The following is a 20,630-nucleotide window of genomic DNA, read 5'->3' as shown; positions in this document are numbered from 1 at the left end:
AAAAGTGGAGAGATTTGAAAGACTACAGGGGCGTTGCTTAAGAAGCAGCGTTTCCATTGGATACTTTGATTTGAGACAGCCAATGAGAACGAAGCATGACGACCAATCGCTGTTCAAATACAGTAAACGCTTTGAGTTTGAATTTAAAAACGTTTCAGCGAGTGATTTGATGTGTATCCTTGCTTCATCTCGCCCTAAAATCAAGGTAAAAAAAACATTTAATTCATTAATATATAAAAATTATATTCAGCTTCATATGGCGTTTTATGAGGGTATTGTTTTTGAAGTTTAAACTTTATAAAAAAGTTAGCGGGCTAAACGTTGCAGAGTAAACAAACTTGCTTCCTTGTTGAATATAACTATACTGCAAGTAACTTATGATTATATTGCGTTTATCTGCCCTGCATAACACTTTGGCATGTTTATATTAAGATGTGCACTATATTTAAAAAAAAGATATGTGTTTGTGATTTTATTTAATGCATAACGTTAGGTGTGGATTTTGTTAATTATCATCAAAATACACAAATGTTGTCTTGTATCCTTAGAATTGTTCACTTTGGCCTGTTGTAGCATCTTTTATTCTGAAGTCTAAAACTAGGTGTAATCATTAAGCAAGCTTCTTAGGGTGTGTTATTTTCCTAGTTTAATTACAACAGGACTTTGTCATTAAATATTAAGCCTTGGTTTGTTTCTTCTTCCAGCTTATGTGCTGTAGTAACATTTTAAAATATGTTTTTAATAGAGTCCGCCATGAAGTTTAATATGAACAAGGCGAGACCGCTTTTGGCATGGGTAAGAGTGTCATCCAATTTTGCTGTTTATTAAAAAAACTGACTAATATATTAGATTATTAGTCTCAGTTATTCTAGTCTGTTGACATGTTTAAGTGTTGTAACCAGTGTTGGGGAAAGTTACTTTTAAAAGTAATGCATTACAATATTGCGTTACTCCCTAAAAAAAGTAACTAATTGCATTACTTAGTTACTTTTTATGGAAAGTAATGCGTTACGTTACTTTTGCGTTACTTTTTCTCATTTGAGCTAGGCTTGCTAATTTGTTTTTAATGTAAAAATTTCTATTTTTGGCAAATGTAAAGGCCCTTTCACACCAAAAGTGAAACGAATATGTCTCAGCCATTCTGGATTGCATGAAGCATAGAGTGCAGGAGAAGAAAGTTCAACACTCTTCAGCAATGAAACAAAAAGAAAGAAAAACATATGTCATTTTTGCTTATTAATATGGCTGAATTGGATCATCGAAAGTCGGCAGCAAAGATATTGATTAATAAAATGGGATTAAATGCATAAAAGATATTTGTGTTATTTAATACATTTAATTATTGCAGGTTTGCATTGCACTGTTTTCATTCATTTTGAGGAATACTGAATCTGTTTTTGTGCAAGTGAGATAAGTAAATGCACATTGACATTTAGTCTAGAACTACAGTAACATTTTGTTCACACAGCGCCTCTGCACTTACTCCCGATTTCTCTCAATATGGGGACAGGAGAGCGGTCAGTCAATAAATGGGAAAACAAAGTAACTGGAGTTACTTATTTGAAAAAGTAACTCAGATATTTTATTGTAAATTAAAAAGTAATGCGTTACTTTACTAGTTACTTGAAAAAAGTAATCTGATTACGTAACCCCCAACACTGGTTGTAACATCAGTTTTATAGTTTAAAACACTTAATGTTCTTCTATGATGTTTTATATGGTGACTGTTGTCCTTTTGACAGATAAACACCATGTTTCCAGAGAAGCACCTCTGGGAGTTCATTCCGATGAGAGATGGGCTTCGACTCTTGAAGATATGCTTCAAACTGTGAGTTGTCACTTTGAGACTCTTGGGTGGTAAATATGGAAATACCTTGATAACTAGCACTAACTTTGTTTACTTCTGACAAATGCGTTATCTGTTACTTTAGAAGGGGGATGGAGAACACCGAGGATTTTAAGACGTTGTCCCTCTATAAGAAAGTGGAAGTCATCTTCAATGTTTTGCAGGGTGAGTTACAAATGCTTGTCTTTTTTGGAATTTCATGCTTTTGTGCTTTATTTTTAGACTAATGCTGGACTGGGCAGTGAATGTGAAATGTTGTAGTAGTGACAAATTCTGCTTTATTGGCAATATTTGTGGTATAATGTTGATTAACACAGAACATACTGCATATGTCTCATTGTTTTTGAAAAGCGTGGATACGGAAAGGCACTTGAAAGTGACTTGAGCTATTTATTAATCTCCCCACCTTTCATGACCATGTACAACCTGTAATGTTTGCATGATATGAAACATATAAGAATAGTTCACGTTTAGAAATCTAGCCTATACTTGTAATTTTATATACTTAAAATAAGGTAAGGTTCCTGTATTGCAACTTCTCTCCTCCGTCGATTTGGACATTCAAGACTCATTCATTCATATTTATTGAAAGCAGAAGAGAAACCAGTCTGTGACTTGCGTAAGAATTTTTAAAAACATATTTTAATAGCATGTCCAATTTTAAACGATATTAGACAACGATGTTATTCAGAAAATGTACTAAAAGACATTTTTTAAAAAGTCTCTCCTGGAAGAATTTTAGAATTTTTATCACTGATTTAACTGAAAGATTGTATGAGTACTATTGTTGTTTCTTGTATGTTTTTGTATAATGAAAATAGCCATTGTTGCTGATATGGCGTTAAAACATAAATAAACTTCTCTCCTCCATGTGCAGATGACTGTCACCTCACCAAAAGCCAAAGTTCCCTCATCTTACAGAAGATCAGTGGAGGGACTGACCTGGAGCTTCAGCTGGCCAAGGTGTGTATTTGTTAATTTGTGCTCTAAATCAGGGGTTTTCAAACTCAATAAATACATAATAAAAAATATTAAAATAAATAACTAAAAATTGCAATAAAATGAAATTAAAATAAATACATTAAAATAGATTAAAAATATTACTCATAATTAAATTAAGTGTTAATAAAAAAAATGATTATAGTAAATAATTAATACTCCTAAATAATAATTAGGATGGGGGTCTGATTGCATGAGAATGATCATATTTGGGGTCTGTGGCATCTAAAAGATTGGAAATCCATTGAATATGACATGCTGCTAATGGCTTTGTATTTATGCTGCATGTGTGGAAATTTTTTTGCATAACAAAAACTAAATCATGTCATTACGTTCTCATTTACATTTAATAACAAACCAATATTAAAGTGGTTCATATGACTGACTTATTCTCCTAGATTCTAAGTTTTCTGAAGCTTTGTATGAGGAACAGACCAAAATGAAAGACATTAACTTTGCTGAGTTCACTACATTTTTGTGACTGTGGTCACTTACACTAAGCTTAATTTTTGGATGAATTGTTCCTTTAATGCTATGCAGGAGATGTTGTGCATTTATTTGTGTTAATGTATGTGCACAGGTGGCGCTTCTGCTTTGTTACTGCACTTTTAAAAAGGGCATCCTGCTCCCCATGGATTCGAATATAGAGGTGAGTGTTTACTAATGACCAGTCTGTCACTTATTAAATGCTTTGCTTTTCTTAGCTCCGTATATATTGCTGCTACAACAAATATTGAATTTTGAAATGTATGTTCTTATGTGTCTCTCTTTCTCTGTCTGTGTCAGTCGGAAATTACATCCATGTTTCGTTTTGTAAAAGATGATGCTGATGGTCTGTCTTTAGACGAAGGCCTAGATCAGTTTCTAGACCAAAACTGTAAGTAGCCACGTTACTGAGTATTATCATATTTTCTTTATTCAACGTTACTGTGCATCAGTGTTTCGAGAGAGCGAATTGGATAATGTTAAGTTAAATCTATGCTCGTCTATTAATCATCTGTCTTGTACACACTGTGTAGCTGGTAAGAACGTTGCGAACTCCAGCAGTATGAGCAGTGGCAGCTCTCTGTTAAATACAGATGACGAGTCTCCGATCGTCGGCCGGTTCCAACGGCCTCCTAGAGTTCAGTTTCAAGAGCTTTGCACAGTGGCTTCCAGCTTGGACTGGTCAGTGTTTGGTTTTTTTTGTGTTTTTTTTGCTGATCCCATGGTGAAGAACAAAGAAGCTTCATGACTAAAACCATGCAAAATGTTAAAAGAGTCACTGCTTGTGAAGGTTGTAACTGTATGGTGACAAATAAGGCAATGCTAATAGAAAATGCTTTTGTTTACAGTAAAAATCAGCATTTTGTTAAATAATATAACTGACTTTTTACATGTTCATATTTAAAGGAGTTTGTGCATTTGTTTTTTCAAATTTGACAGCATTTGTGGCATAATGTTGATTACCACAAAAATGTATTTCCACTTTTTCCCTCCTTTTTTAAACCAAAATTTACAATGGAAATGATAATCAATTTGTCTACATTCAAATACTTTAATGTTTCAATAGTATAGCCACAAGACATAAACAATGTGCACATTAACACGATTTGAATGTGAAAAAATTGCTTACTAACATTTTTTGTAGAAAGTTATATACAATTTTAGGTCACACTTTAGTTTGAGGACCAATTCTTACAATTAACTTACTATTAACTACAACTTTTGCCTTAATAAACCCCTAATTTGCTGTTTAATCTTTAGTAAGGTAGTTATTACAGCATAGTTTCATAAATCCTAAAATGACATTTCGCTTTCAGCAAAGACCGAAATTATCTTTGTTTTAATGTCCTCCTTGAGGGCAATTTGTTCTGCAGCATGGATTGCAATCACATACACATCAACAAATATAAAATGTCAGTAGTAATAATGCATTAAACATTATATATGTTCTGAGATATTAATAATAAGTTACTAAATAATACCCATACATCCTTGACCTCCAGCTCTCCAGTGCAGGATGTAATGAGCACACCACATTTCCAGTTGAAGAGACTCCGGAAAGAATTGGCGCATGAGGGAGATGTGAGAGACGAGCTGGAGAAAGAACTGGCCAATCAGATCAGCATCATCTCAGAGAAAGGTACTCATAAGTACCCATGCATCACCATGTTTCCTTTCATTTTATTATGCTGCCTGAAGTGAATGAGATGAACTGGTGCTGTGATATGAACTTGGTTCAATTACTTTTTCTCTTTTGCACACAGAGGGTCTGATTTCGCAGTTACAGCACAGGGTGGAGCGAATGCTGCGGGAACAAGGAGAGCTGGAGAAGGACCATAAAGCCGCACTGCTGGAGCTCCAGGAGAAGAACGAGAGGTGAGGTGCAATACGGGACACATTTGGGTTTACAGTAATTATTTGAATAAAACGTTTGTTTTAAAGTGATTTTTTTTTTTTCTTGTACAGTCTTCTCCACAGAGTGCATGAGGTTCTAAAGCAATGCCAATACTTAAAAACAGACAACTCCCAAAAAGAGAGAAAGATTGATGAACTGACAGAGGAGAATGGAACGCTTACTGCACAGGTGAGATACTGTTTGTTTTGAAGTCCTGCTTAAAGTCATGATCAGATCATTTTTACCTGTCTCTGGTCCCATCAGGTGCGAAACACCTTCGATCAACTGGTGAGAGCCGAGGAAGAAGTTGCCAAACTCACACTGGCTCACGAATTGGCAGAGACTGAGTGGAAGAGCAGAAAAGATTTTCTGGAGAAGGAGTTAAATGAGGCCGTCACACAAAGGGTCGATAATTTCAATTATATTGAAATTATATTATTTTGTTAATCATGTTCTGCATGTTTTTACTTTGTACGCTCTGGTGTTAATCTGTGTTCTTTTTTCCTGCTCATGTTCTCCTTGTGCAGGATTGTCTGAGTGAGCAGGTTCAGATCCTTCAGGGAAAGATCTCCGTCCTGGAGGATGAACTCCAGAAAGCTAAATCTCAGGAGAAAGGAGAGGTTTTGGGGCCCATCATGGAGGTGAGATGTTCTGTCATTCTTTCATAATAATTTTCTTTCATATGTTCAGTATTTCAATATTTTTTCAGTCATAGACATTACTGATTATTATTGGACAGCATATATATGTGACAACAGTATTTCTTATAGAACTGAAAACAACATCACGGAATTGACCAATTCTGACTAACATTTTGAATCATTGCATTTTCTCAGTGGGAGGAGCTTAAGCAGGAGTTGGCAGATCTGACTCTTAAACTCGCTCAGCTTCAGGACACTATTTTCCATCTTGAGAAGGAGAAGGCAGAAGTTGAGGCTTTGCTGGCTGAGGAGAAAGGCTCTTTTGAAAAGGAAACCAAAAGACTCCAAATGGCGGTGTTTGATCTGGAGCAGTCCATCAATAACATCCGCTTAGAGAGAGAAACACTGCAGGAGGCTTTATGGACACAGAAGGAAATGCTTACCGCACAGATATCAGCTCTGGAAAGTGACGTTTCTCGCCTGCAACAGGTGGAAGTGCAGTTGACGGCAGAGATCAAAATCTCTGCTAACCTTCGCCAACAGAGAGAGGAACTGGAGGGGAAGGTAGCCTCTTTAGATAAGATGGTTAATGCTCTGCACGCTGAGATCCAGGGTTTAGAAGTGGAGAGAGCATCACAGCAGGACGCCCTGAATGCCCTTATCGTTGACTTGCAAAGCGCCAGAGCCACCATTCAGGAATATGAGAAGAAGCTGGAAGAGCATCAAAAAGTTGTACAAGAGAACGAATCCCTGAAAAAGGAGGCATGCACATTACAGCAGGAGCTTGATGAGCATCTGCAGGCCAGTAGAGACCTTCAGGAGCAAATAAATATTCTCAGACAGGAGAAAACGGAGGAGGAGAATAAGGTTAGTCAGGCTTTGGCCAAAATCGAGAGCCTCCGAACACAAATTCTGGATCTGTCTGAACAGATTTCCCTAAAAGATGAAGAAATCAGAAATCTGAGGAACGGCTATGACTCTGTAGACCACGAATTAAAGCTTGTGAAGGAACAAAATATTGAAATAAACGAAATGATTAAATCAAATCGAAAAGAGCATGAGGACACTGTTAAGAAACTTCAGCAAGAGCTTGACTCTGCTTCTTCAATTGCTTCAGAAAAACAAGAAGAAATGCTGGTTCTGTCAGCGGAGGTAACATCTCTTAAAGAGCAGATCTGCCATTACAGTGAAAATGAAGTGCAGAAACAACAAGAATTGTCTTTTTTAGAGGCACAACACAACGCGTTAAAGGAAAACATGACTTCTATTCAGAACCAGTTGGCCGAGGTGACAGCTACAGCTTCACAGAAGGAATCTGAGCTCCACTTGCTTCAGCAGGAGCTTTGCCATCAAGAAACCCTGAGAGAAAAGGCTCAGGAGCTTGAGAAAGCCAGACGTGAGGAGCTTGAGAGGACCGTGAGTGAACTTCAGGCCACAATCCTAGAGGTCACCTCTCTTGTCTCAGAGAGAGAAGCTTGTCTAAGTTCTCTTCAAGATGAGATGAAGGATCAACAATTGAGGGCCAATCAGTGTGAAGATGATCTACGCAATGAGCTGAAGGAGAAGGTTGGAAATCTACATGAACTTCTAGACACTGCCAATCGTGATGCTGCAGACAAAGACCATCTTCTGCAATCTTTGAATCAGAAGCTGAAGCAGGTGGAATTGCTGTGCCAACAAAAAGAGAAAGATGTCGTTGAGATGCATCAAGCAAAGGAAGACCTGGAAAAGAAGATCATTGAGCAGAAACAACAACTGGATGAGTGCCAGCAGAATTTAGAAATGCTGAGAAAAGAAAGAGACCATTTCTCCGCTCAAGTATCATCTCTCCAAGAGGAAATCTGCCGTTCCCAGCAAGAAGTGTTTTTGTTACAGGCTGACCACAACGTTTTGAAGGAAAATCTGGCTGCTCTTCAGAACCAGTTGGTAGAGGTGACAACCACAGTTTCCAAAAAGGAATCTGAGCTCCTCTTGCTTCAACAGGAGCTTTCCCATCAAGAGACCCTGAAAGAAAACGCTCTGGAGCTTGAGACAATCAAACATGAAGAGTTTGAGAAAAAGGTGAGTGAGCTTCAGGCCAAAATTCTAGAGGTCTCCACTCTCGTCTCTCGGAGAGAGGCTCAAGTAATTTCCCTTCAAAATGAGATGAAGGATCAACAATCGCTTGCCAAACAGTCTAAAGAAGATCTTCGCAGAGAGCTGGAAGAGAAGGTTGGCACCCTACAAGGAGAACTAGATATGGTCAATCGTTGTGCTGCGGATAAAGAAAAACTGCTGGGCTCTTTGGATCAAAAGCTCAAAGAGATGGAAGGGCTTTTCCTTCAAAAAGATAAAGATGTCCTTGAAATGCATCAGGCAAAGGAGGAGCTGGAGAAGAGGATTGTTAAACTTCATGTTGAGAAGCAAGAGCTTTCCGAATGCCAGCAGAATCTGGAAATCTTGAGAAAGGAAAGAGACCACTTGTCAACTGAAGTAACCTCTCTCAAAGATGAAATCCGAAATTACCAGGAAGATGAAGTGCAGAAGCAACAGGAGATATCTGTTTTAGAGGCTGAACGCAACACACTTAAGGAGAACATGGATGCCCTTGAGAAGAAATTGGTGGAGGAAACAACTGCAGCTTCACAGAAGCAATCTGAACTTGTCTTGCTTAAAGACAAGCTTCACCAACTAGAGAGCCTTAGAGAAAAAACTCAGGAGCTTGAGACTGCCAAGCGTGAGGAACTTGAGAGAATGGTTAGTGAACTTCAAGTTAAAATCTTAGAGGTCTCCACACTAGCCTCTGAGAGGGAGGCTTGTGTTAATTCTCTTCAAGATCAGTTGACAGATCAGTTGAAGGCTAAACAGTCTGAAGATGATCTCCGTAGAGTGCTGAAAGAAAAGGTTGAAACCCTTCAGGGACAGTTGGAAACTGCCAGTCGAGACGTCTCAGACAAAGACCAACTTCTGCAGACTTTGGATCAGAAGTTGAAGCAGATGGATCTGCTGTGCCAACAAAGGGAGAAAGATGTCCATGATATGCATCAGGTAAAGGATGACTTGGAGAAGAAGATTGGTGAGTTTGTTGTTGAGAAACAACAGCTGCTGGAGTATCAGCAGAATTTGGAAATGGTGAGAAAGGAAAGAGCCATTCTGTCAACTGAAGTAACCTCTCTCAAAGATGAAATCCGAAATTACCAAGAAATTGAAGTGCAGAAGCAACAGGAAACTTCTTTTTTAGAGACTGAGCGCAACACATTAAAAGACAACTTGGCTGCTCTTAAGACGCAAGTGGTGGAGTTGAAAACTACAGCTTCTCAGAAAGAATCTGAGCTTCTGTTGCTTCAAAAGGAGGTTTGCGATAAAGAGAACCTTAAAGAAAAGGCTCAGGAGCTAGAGAAAGATGTAAGTGAACTTCAGGCTAAAATCCTAGAGGTCTCTACTCTTGCTTCTGAGAGGGAAGCTCAAATAAGTTCTCTTAAAGATGAAATAAATGATCAGCAGTTAAGGGCCAAACAGTCTGAAAATGATCTCCGCAGAGTGCTGGAAGAGAAGATTGAAACCCTACAGAAGCAACTAGAAACTACCAGTTGTGACATCACGGACAAAGATCATCTTTTGGAGTCCTTGGATCAGAAGCTGACGCAGATGAAACTGAATTGCCAGCAAAAGGAGAAAGATGTCCTTGAGATCCAATACTCAAAGGAAGACCTGGAGAAGAGGATTGGTGAGCTTCTTGTTAAGAAACAACAAAAACTGGAGGAGTACCAGCAGAATTTGGAAACAGTGAGAAAGGAAAGAGATTACCTATCAGCTGAAGTAACCTCTTTCAAAGATGAAATCCGAAATTACCAGGAAGATGAAGTGCAGAAGCAACAGGAGATTTCTGTTTTAGAGGCTGAACACAACGCATTAAAGGATAACTTAGTTGCTCTTAAGACGCAAGTGGTGGAGTTGACAACTTCAGCTTCTCAAAAGGAATCTGAGGTTCAGTTGCTTAAAAAGGAGGTTTGTGAACAAGAGAACCTTAGAGAAAGGGCTCGGGAGCTTGAGAAAGATGTAAGTGAACTTCAGGCTAAAATCCTAGAGGTCTCTACTCTTGCTTCTGAGAGGGAAGCTCAAATAAGTTCTCTTAAAGATGAAATAAATGATCAGCAGTTAAGGGCCAAACAGTCTGAAGACGATCTCCACAGAGTGCTGGAAGAGAAGATTGAAACCCTACAGAAGCAACTAGAAACTACCAGTTGTGACATCACGGACAAAGATCATCTTTTGGAGTCCTTGGATCAGAAGCTGACGCAGATTAAACTGAATTGCCAGCAAAAAGATAAAGATGTCCTTGAGATCCAACACTCAAAGGAAGACCTGGATAAGAGGATTGGTGAGCTTCTTGTTGAGAAACAACAAAAACTGGAGGAGTACCAGCAGAATTTGGAAATGGTGAGAAAGGAAAGGGACCACCTATCAACTGAAGTAACCTCTCTCAAAGATGAAATCCGAAATTACCAGGAAGATGAAGTGCAGAAGCAACAGGAGATATCCGTTTTAGAGGCTGAACGCAACACATTTAAGGAGAACATGGATGGCCTTGAGAAGAAATTGGTGGAGGAAACAACTGCAGCTTCACAGAAGCAATCTGAAATTGTCTTGCTTAAAGACAAGCTTCACCAACTAGAGAGCCTTAGAGAAAAGGCTCAGGAGCTTGAGACTGCCAAGCGTGAGGAACTTGAGAGAATGGTTAGTGAACTTCAAGTTAAAATCTTAGAGGTCTCCACACTAGCCTCTGAGAGGGAGGCTTGTGTTAATTCTCTTCAAGATCAGTTGACGGATCAGTTGAAGGCTAAACAGTCTGAAGATGATCTCCGCAGAGTGCTGGAAGAAAATGTTGAAAGCCTTCAGGGAGAATTGAAAACTGCCAGTCGAGATGTCTCAGACAAAGATCATCTTTTGGAGTCCTTGGATCAGAAGCTGACGCAGATTAAACTGAATTGCCAGCAAAAAGAGAAAGATGTCCTTGAGATCCAACACTCAAAGGAAGACCTGGAGAAGAGGATTGGTGAGCTTCTTGTTGAGAAACAACAAAAACTGGAGGAGTACCAGCAGAATTTGGAAACGGTGAGAAAGGAAAGGGACCACCTATCAACTGAAGTAACCTCTCTCAAAGATGAAATCCAAAGTTACCAGGAAGATGAAGTGCAGAAGCAACAGGAGATTTCTGTTTTAGAGGCTGAACACAACGCATTAAAGGATAACTTAGTTGCTCTTAAGACGCAAGTGGTGGAGTTGACAACTTCAGCTTCTCAAAAGGAATCTGAGGTTCAGTTGCTTAAAAAGGAGGTTTGTGAACAAGAGAACCTTAGAGAAAGGGCTCGGGAGCTTGAGAAAGATGTAAGTGAACTTCAGGCTAAAATCCTAGAGGTCTCTACTCTTGCTTCTGAGAGGGAAGCTCAAATAAGTTCTCTTAAAGATGAAATAAATGATCAGCAGTTAAGGGCCAAACAGTCTGAAGACGATCTCCACAGAGTGCTGGAAGAGAAGATTGAAACCCTTCAGGGACAATTGGAAACTGCCAGTCGTGACGTCTCAGATAAAGACCAAGTTCTGCAAACTTTGGATCAGAAACTCAGGAAGATGGAACTGCTGTGCCAACAAAAGGAGAAAGATGTCCTTGAGATGCATCAGGCGAAAGAGGACCTGGAGAAGAGGATTGTTGAGATTAATGTCGACAAACGTCAACTTGATGGGTACCAGCAGAATTTGGAGATGCTGAGGCAAGAAAAGGACCACCTGAGTTCTCTCAACCAGTCTCTCCAGAGGGAGTGTGACGCCTCTCAGAAGATTCAAGCTGAGCTGGAGTTGAAGGTAAAGGAGCAAAATGGTTCCATCCTTGCACTTAAAAAGGCTTCTCAAAAGTGTGAGGAGCAGAATCAGGAACTCCTGGAGCAGCTGAAGACTAAATCAGAAGCAGTAGAGCACTACAAAGCACAGGTCTGTTTACAATCACATCTTTCTTTGTTTTTTTCGTGCATATTTATGCATGATCGTTTATGCATCATCACTTGCTATACTTCCTCAGGTGGAGAAGGCCAAGAATCATTACAACGGTAAAAAACAGCTGCTGGTGGAAGCTCAGGAGCTCAGCAAAACTCTCGAGCACTCGTTGGAGGCCAGCAAGAGGGAAGTCAAAGCTCTGGAGACGGAAATGACATTGGCTCGCATGGAACTAGACCAGGCGAGCACCAAGGAGAAGAACCTTGCGGCCAAAGTGAAAAGCTTGGAGGCACAAGTTAGTTTACTGCTTAATATTTAAAGAATGTGGAAATGAGACTGAATCGAGCTTTCATTTTTTTGAGTTTCCTGTCCAATTTCTTGTTTAATTGTGTGCTTGTTTTAGGTGGACTTTGCTGACCGGCAACTGCGAGAGCAGAAGATGACGGAAGACAAAGAGAACATGAGACACAGAGAAAGTCTGTACATCAGAGTCCCAGATAAACAGCAGGACACAAGTACAGACAGCTTGGAGTTTGAGCTGAACGATTCACTCAATGCTAACAGGTAACTAAACCAACCCAACTGTATAGGTTTCTAACATGGTATTCCATGGAACTCATGCAGCATCATTGTACATTTTTTCCCAATTTGGCAGTTGTTCTGCAGTACTGGGTGAATCCAGCACTCCACTGGTTCGTAGCTCTGAGCGCTTGGCCGCTAAACGTCGTGCCTTGAGGGCCGAATCCCTGGAGACTCTCTACTTCACGCCTTTGAGTCAACAAGGCAACAAGCGTAAAGGGGACCACAACGATGCCTTTGAACACAAACTAGAGTCCAGTATAACTTCCATTGGCGATCTTGTGGTTGACTCTGCAAAGTTGACCGCTTCGGCTCGCAGGCGACGTACTACGCAAGTTATCAACATCACCATGGCTAAGGTAGGAAATTCACAACCTTCTACTTGCCTCCTGCACTTTCTTGGGTTCAAAAAAGGTTGTGTTGGCTCTTGTAAAGTAAGTCCCACCTTCCAAAGCAAAGAGCCAATGGTTAATGCTCTTTGAGCATAAGAAACAACATTTATGAGACAGTTCCTGTCAGGTGCCAATTTGAAAAATGTCATATAAATGTGAGTTTGGCAAGTGGGAAATCCCTAGTATTTTATTTTCATCTTGCCTCTGTATAATACATAATAGGGTAGTATTTATAAGTGCAGATGCTGTGTTTACAGCAGTAACCAAGGAAATGCTATATAGCAGCTGTTCCATAAGCGCCACCTGCTGTTTTTGTTTAGTTCAGATGTTTTATGTAGTGTAGTTTCACAAAGCTAAAGTCAGACCTTTCATTTATTGCTTCAGATTTCAAAATTATGCAATTTAAATTTCACAAAGAGATGTGCAGTGTTTTGTCTGAGAAATGATCAAAAGGACACCTTTTGATTTATAATTTGTCTTAAATCTCATTTTGTTAAAAAAAATTGTGAGAAAATCATATTGTGAAATCAGTGTCGTGAATCGTATCACATAGTGAGTTGTTACATCCCTAGAAAACTAACTTGCCTTAAAATGCACTTTGACTAGTACTACCTCTGTTCATGGCTCCTTGGTCAGGCCTCTTTTTTTTTTCTCTCGTACTGGGTCGCAAAGTTTCTAAAGTGTTTTTTTGTTCTTTTACTCTTGCTCGTTTAGAAGACATCAGGAAATGCTGAAGGCGAGGAGTCATTTTCTAGTCTGCACTCTGCCCGATCTCAGCCCAACTTGGCAGTTCAGCATTCACGGCCATTCTCCATGGACCTCTCGGAGGAAAGTGCTGCCGCAACTTTATCAAAAGCAGACACCTTTCAGAGTCTGCCTGGATACCGCAGAAGCACCGTGCACAACGTTGGCCCACCAAGAGGTGAAATGTTGCTTATAGCTACTCTGTGGATTACCAGTGACATTTTAGTATCGAGATACTATTATAGTTCTTGTTTCGAATTGTTTTTTTATTTTTATATTTTCTAGATTTTTTATTTTATATAATATTTATTTCAGTTTTCGTTTATTTTAGGACATCTGGTGTATCAGCGTGTCCTGTAAAATACAATTATTTATTATTACATTATTTTTATTAAATACTTTTTAAAATTTGTAGTTATATATGAGAATAGTAATATTTCTTTTAATATTTTGATTCATAATAAATATTATTATTTTATAGTAATACTGATATAATTACATATTTTTTTGGGTGAAATTGTGCAGCTCTATCATCGAGCACAACAAAACTGTTTTGTTGCATTTAAAAATTGCAGGAAAATTACTATACTGTAAAATAAAAGTATTATTATATTATTTTTATATTTATATATTTGTATTAAATAATATTTTTTTACAGTGATATATTACAATAGTGATGATACTTGTTTCATATTTTATAATAATAATTATAATAATATAATATTTTTTAAATTGTGATCACAATTAGATTTTCCCCCCCAAATTGTACAGCCTCATAATAGTAATATAATAGTAATATTATAACTTATTTTGTGTGTTGTGTAGCCACCAGTACATTCTGTATTGGAGCAGAGAATGAACCGGAGCATGCTGCTGATGACTGGATGCGCATCGCAGAACTGCAGACGCGAAACAAAGCCTGTCTGCCCCACCTGAAGAGCAGCTACCCGCTGGAGTCCAGGGTAAGCTTGGAATAGTTCGCTTTAGCTGCATTGCTTGTATAAGACCAGAATCAAACTGTATCGTTTTGCCTCGACAGCCCAGTCTGGGTCCCTCGTTCACCATAACAGACGAGGACCTGCGAATGGGTGACCCGGATGAGACGATCCGACGTGCATCCGTGATGCCTGGTCAGATCCTGGAGTCCCTGAACTCTCGCCGCTTCTCTCTTGCACCAAGTTCAAGCCAGAGCTCTGCGAACTCCCAGCCCCAGCGCGCCACTATGTTGCCGGGTCAGATCTGGTCCAGCACTGCTGCTCACCGGGCCGCTCTGCTCACAAAAACAAGCTCACGTGCTTCAGAAAATAAACGCAGCCCGTTGGCTCCCAAACGCCCTGGATCTCAACTGCAAGGTCCAGACACACCTGAGGTACGAGAGAACAAAAGCCCGTTTAGAAGAAAAAAAAAAATATATATATATATATATATTATATTATATTTTGATCAATTATTGATCCCAGTTAATTGTTTGGTTGTTTTGGTTGATTGAGCTGCTCTGAGAGTCATTTCTTCACAACAACCCTTTAAAATAAAACTTGAAGAAAATGTGACACTTCTATTATACAGTAGAATTTATATATATAAAAGGAATTGTTACATTTTTCTTTTGACAATTTTTAAAGATTAATTCATTGGTTAATATTTCGAGTCATAAATCCAGAAAACCTAAAACGGACAACATTGAATTTATGAAAAAAATTAATCCTTTCATAGGGCCATATTGTCGTAAAAGAGTTTACTTTTTTTTAATTTTTTTTTTATTAAATTGTTTAGATATGTTTTTTGTTATTAAAATTTAATTAAACCGTTAAAACTGAATCTTGAAAAAACTTTTTTTGGGGGGGGGATACATACATATCAATGTAAAAATTTAACTTGTTAAACTTTTCATACATTTTTCTGAATTTAAATTAATCAGACTTTTTCATTACTAAAATTTAATTTAACCGTTAAAACTAAATCAGTAAAATTGAAACCCGAATAAAAAGAAAAAGAATTTGGAAAAAAATAAAACTTATTTTATTCGACCAGATTTTAAGAATTGGTTCTGAGTGTCTTTAAACCAGTCTAATAAACTCAAAATGTTACTAAAATGTAAAACTGTTGGTTACAAATAATGTTGTTTCCACAGGCAAAGAAGTTGGCAAGTTGCTTCCCACGACCAGTGACACCTAAAGGCATGTTCGGCAACAGTCAAAACAGACCTCCAAACTCACCGGTAAGATACTTTTATTGGACGTCTGTAGTTGTTACTAAACTAGTCTTCATTTGAGATGAAAATTGTTATAAAATATCCCTAGAACACATACCTTACAAATGCTACTTTTTTTTTTGTTTTTTAGGGCAATAAGCTGAACAGCTTTATGGAAGCATATTGTGTGTGCTCATTTAGACAGCTGTGTAAATAATGTAGAGTAATAATATTTCTGTTTCCTCTTACTAGGCCGAGCGAAGGCAATCTGTGATGTTCACTGTTGTAAATACTCCAAAGAACAGCACTTGTGGTGACAGCAGGCTGCAGCGTGGCCTCAACAAGCTGCGTAACAGCGCCCGCAAATCTCCCGCCGTGGCCAGTCGTGCCCTGCGTTCGGCGGTGGCCGGCAAGTCTCCTCGGGACTCCACTCTGAGAAAGTCTCCCCGAAACAAGTCGCCCAAATCCTCCAATGCCAAAAAGGTACAATAAACTCTTTTGTGTACTCATTAACCAAAACCATATGGCGTTAGTTCTTATCTGTTAGTTCTATACTTCTCTTGATATAAACACGGTAGCACATGCCATGGTAAATATAATGCATTAGAAAGTGTTTTATTTCTTTAAATTCCAGTATTTGTGGTTAGAAATTGCAGGCGTGTTAAAGTAATTGCTGTGTGTGTTTAGGGAACACAGTGACTTGCTGCGCTGATCTATGCCTAAGTATTTAACTGTATGTATCAGCTGTTATGTATGACTTCTCTTAACACTGCAGGTGTCTTTCCTCTCTGTGGGATTGTTTCACTCATTTTGTGGTGTTACAGGAGTAGTTCACCCAAACATGAAAATTTGCTAAAAAATGTCCTCATCCTCAGGCCATCCAAGATGTAGATGAGATTGTTTCTTCATCAGATTTTGAGAAATGTAGCATTGCATCACTTGTTCAGCAATGGATGCTCTGCAGTGAATGGGTGCCGTCAGAATGAGAGTCCAAACAGCTGATAAAAACATCACAATAATCCACAAGTAATCCACAGCACTCCAGTCCATCAGTTCACATCTGGAGAAGACAAAAGCTGTGTGTTTGTAAGAAACAAATCCTTCATTAAAGGGGTCATATGATGCTGCTAAAAAGAACATTATTTTGTGTATTTAGTGTAATGAAATGTGTTTATGCGGTTTAAGGTTAAAAAAACACATTCTTTTCCACATACTGTACATTATTGTTTCTCCTCTATGCCCCGCCTTTCTGAAACGCGTCGATTTTTACAAAGCTCATCGGTCTGTAAAGCGAGGTGTGCTCTGATTCGCCAGCTATCCAGTGTGTTGTGATTGGCCGAATACCTCGAGCGTGTGACGGAAATGTTATGCCCTTAACATACTGTGTTTCCGTGTGTCCCGGCGCGATGAGACAAAAACATTAAAACCCATTACAAACCACAACAAAACACACAGCGTCTTCACGACATGGCGGCAGTAACAATACTACAGCGAGAATAAAAGTTACGCCGCCTTTCTTTGTGAGAACATTTGGGCGGCGTTATGCAAATCTTCCCACATCGTGAGGTAGACATGTGGGGGCGTGTTAGAACGAGCCGTTTTAGGTAGGCGTGGCTGATTCTTAACTTTTATAAAGAATATCTCTTTGGATTTGAGACTTTAGTCTTTGCAACTTTACAGATCTTCTTTATGCACCAAGAGCTTGTAACAAGAGAAAGGAAACATTGAAATCGCATCATATGACCCCTTTAACTTTAAACAGTCACTTCTGGCCAAAATATGAGTCCATAATCCATAATATCGCGTCCGCCAGTGATAAAGTCCATCTCCTGTTGTCTCTCACATCAAAATCCACCTGTTTTGGCTTGTAAATGGTGCTTGTGCAGATTCATCTCTTGATTTAGACCAGATAAATTTTTTCACTGGAGGAAGCGTTATTATGGATAGAAGACTTAAAGCAAAAAAAGGAAAAAACATCTTGTTGAATTTCTTTATCACAAACATGCAGCTTCTCACTTCTCCAGATGTTAACTGATGGACTGGAGTGCTGTGGATTACTTGTGGATTATTGTGATGTTTTTATCAACTGTTTGGACTCTCATTCTGACGGCACCCATTCACTGCAGAGCATCCACTGGTGAGCAAGTGATGCAATGCTACATTTCTCCAAATCTGATGAAGAAACTATACATCTTGGATGACCTGAGGAAAACATTTTTAGCAAATTTCCTGGTAAACTTTTCAATTCGCTTAAATTAACTGTGGCTTTGTAAGTTTGGTGGCTGGTGTGACCTAATTTTATGTCATGACATTCAGAAAAAAATGGTTTGTTTGTTTTTTAATGGCAATTTTTAGATAATCTATTGAATGCTAAATTTTTATAAGTAAAATGTTCTTAATTTTATTTGATTTACTTTTATAATAGTGTTTTTTTTTGTTGTTGTTAAAAAAAGATTAAACATTTTAAAGCAGATATTCTAACCACATTTGAAGCTGTTGTAACGTGGCCGCACATCAGTTGTTTTCTAGTTGTTGTTTCTAGTAATTACTCGGCAATTGTGAACATCTAAAATAACTTTTTGCAGTGTGTTAAACAATTAATGAGTTTTTCCAGTGTATTATTATGCTTGCTCCAGTTTTTTTTTTTCATTTGTCCATTTTGCATGTGAATAACATACAGTAGTCATGTCCACTGATATACATGCAAAAATAGGCTGTTTAAAGAAATATATATGACAGAAAAAAAATCACAGTAGTATTGTGTATGTTTGGTGGTGGTCTCACTGCATTTCTGATCATTTCACATGATAATGGTGTAACTCCGGATATATTCTAGAGTAACATGTAGTGTCTGAATTTCAAAATGTGATTTGTTCTTCTATTGCTATTGAAATTTCTATGCATATGTATTTTAATGCATTGAATACTTTTCTGACTCTTCTTTCTTTCTTTCTTTCTCCACAGATGAAGATCAGGATTAAGGTTTAAATTTGAGAATTCAACTGCAAAACCATCTGTTCCCTTTTCTTTTTCTTTTTTTATTTGTTTATCTTTTCTCTTTGTAATTAAGTTATTTTTATTATGGGATGCAGTGGTCTTAATTACTGTCCTGTTTATGTAACTGGTTGTATAATATTTAAATGTATTCCTTGTTCTGTAATAAAGTATTCTATATCAAATCTTTGACAGGTTTTTCAGCCATTGCTAAATAGAAGCAGTTTATGTATGAATATAGAAAAGTTTCTATTGAAAGTTAATATACATTAGAGTGTTTGGAATGTTTTTTTTTTTCACAATTCTGTTTTATGTTCCGTGCTTTAGAAACTTAAAAAATTAAAGCTACAGCGATACATTCGAGTTTAATAAAGAATAAATAAGCTATATAATGAGATATATACATTGTTTTACATTTTTTAAATGTGCAATATAAATTTGAAGCTGAGAGATACATTTTGGATGTTGAACAACTCAGCTTGTATATTAAAATGTGAACAATTAAAGGCATCAGAATTTGAGAAAAATCTTTTAAGAATTTTCAGTTATTGCCAGGAAAATTGAGATAATGTATGTACCAGTCACATAAAACTTATGTTAATAGTATTGATGTTAAATGTGTTCAATATAACAAGCCAAACAGATTATGAGAGACTGTAAAAGAGTTCCATATTAGAAATGCAATATGAAATCAAAAAGATATTAAATTGCTGACTGCGTGAAATCTTCAGACATTTAACCGGGTGTTCAATAAAATTATTTCTACTAGGATTCATAATCTATATTTATGAAAAGTTTGAGTTGTCATTGATTTGAATAGGATAATCTTGTACCATATCGATATAAAAATACAAAGATGAAGAAAATATATTCCATTCTTTGTTATTAACTTCGTGAAGAGAATTAAGGTTTCCCAAACTGGGCTTCGTAAAGGAACTGCAGATGGTTCATGAGTTTAATGAAAAGCTAATTAATGAAATCAAAAAAATTTAAAAATTAAAATAATTAATAAATTATTTTAATAAATCATTTTAAAATAACAATCAAAATAAAATGCTTACTAAAAAATTTAATATTTTATTTGTTTATCTGCATGTTATGTGACCATTAACCACCCTCAAAGAACTGAACATGCAATGTGATGCTTAATTATTAAAATATTTATTTTAAAATCTTAGGGGTACTTAAAGTAAATATATTAGGTGAAAGAGGTTTAGCTGACAAAAAAAGTTTGGGAATGCCTGCATTACATGTAAATAAGAAATAACATGAATTTGCACATTTTAATGTGTTTGAAAGACAAAAGGCAAAAGCCTTCCGAAGACACAGTAATGCATGGTTAAATTATCTTTAATTAATGTGCTCATCAGTAGTTGATGCAATGATGAAACACTTCTTAAACCTGAACTGATTTCTGAATAATATGTTGCTATTATGTGAATATGTAATCAATGAAAAGTAACTGTAGTCTGATGAGTATTTTAAAATGTAATCTCATCTAATTATAAATACTTAATTTTTGGAATCTGATTACGCAATCCAGATTACATGTAATCAGTTACTACCCAGCTCTGAATAAATATATATATATATATATATATATATACACTGTATATATATAGAAAAGGCTTTTATATTTGCCAAAAATAGAACTTTTTTATTTTAAAAACAAACAAGCAAGCCCTGTCCAGATTTAAAAAGTAACGCAAAAGTAACGTAATGCATTACTTTCCATAAAAAGTAACTAAGTAATGTAATTAGTTACTTTTTTATGGAGTAACGCATTATTGTAATGCATTACTTTTAAAAGTAACTTTCCCCAACACTATATATCCTATATATATATATATATACATCTAAATGCACATTCTGTGTCATTACCTATTTTAAGTGT

The 20,630-nt window shown here is 37.3% G+C and overlaps 1 protein-coding gene across 1 annotated transcript; it reads left to right on the top strand.

Annotated features, from left to right (window-relative positions):
• Positions 1–155: 155 nt before the first annotated feature.
• On the top strand, positions 156–18,873 carry LOC107669921 (nuclear mitotic apparatus protein 1-like). Its single transcript, XM_016462354.1, has 23 exons — positions 156–205; positions 746–795; positions 1,743–1,828; positions 1,932–2,011; positions 2,724–2,809; positions 3,426–3,494; positions 3,632–3,722; positions 3,865–4,012; positions 4,834–4,970; positions 5,095–5,206; positions 5,297–5,414; positions 5,490–5,630; positions 5,753–5,866; positions 6,062–11,833; positions 11,922–12,131; positions 12,240–12,400; positions 12,492–12,774; positions 13,522–13,729; positions 14,377–14,513; positions 14,591–14,920; positions 15,683–15,769; positions 15,995–16,225; positions 18,707–18,873. The coding sequence occupies exons 2-23, from the start codon at positions 754–756 to the stop codon at positions 18,728–18,730; spliced, it is 8,667 nt and encodes a 2,888-aa protein (XP_016317840.1). The 5' UTR covers positions 156–205; positions 746–753; the 3' UTR covers positions 18,731–18,873.
• The last annotated feature ends 1,757 nt before the right edge of the window (positions 18,874–20,630 follow it).

The sequence above is a fragment of the Sinocyclocheilus anshuiensis genome, unplaced genomic scaffold, assembly GCF_001515605.1.
Source record: "Sinocyclocheilus anshuiensis isolate Anshui unplaced genomic scaffold, SAMN03320099.WGS_v1.1 scaffold272, whole genome shotgun sequence".
Taxonomy (NCBI): domain Eukaryota; kingdom Metazoa; phylum Chordata; class Actinopteri; order Cypriniformes; family Cyprinidae; genus Sinocyclocheilus; species Sinocyclocheilus anshuiensis.
Note: the sequence above shows the minus strand (reverse complement) of the source record. Positions and strands in the feature narration are given on the sequence as shown.

Excerpts from the sequence above, each read along its gene's own strand:
- LOC107669921 (XM_016462354.1), top strand. The coding sequence starts at position 754 with ATGAAGTTTAATATGAACAAGGCGAGACCGCTTTTGGCATGG. Across the intron at positions 796-1,742 it reads CGAGACCGCTTTTGGCATGG|ATAAACACCATGTTTCCAGA; the intron begins GTAAGAGTGTCA and ends TCCTTTTGACAG. Across the intron at positions 2,810-3,425 it reads TGGAGCTTCAGCTGGCCAAG|GTGGCGCTTCTGCTTTGTTA; the intron begins GTGTGTATTTGT and ends GTATGTGCACAG.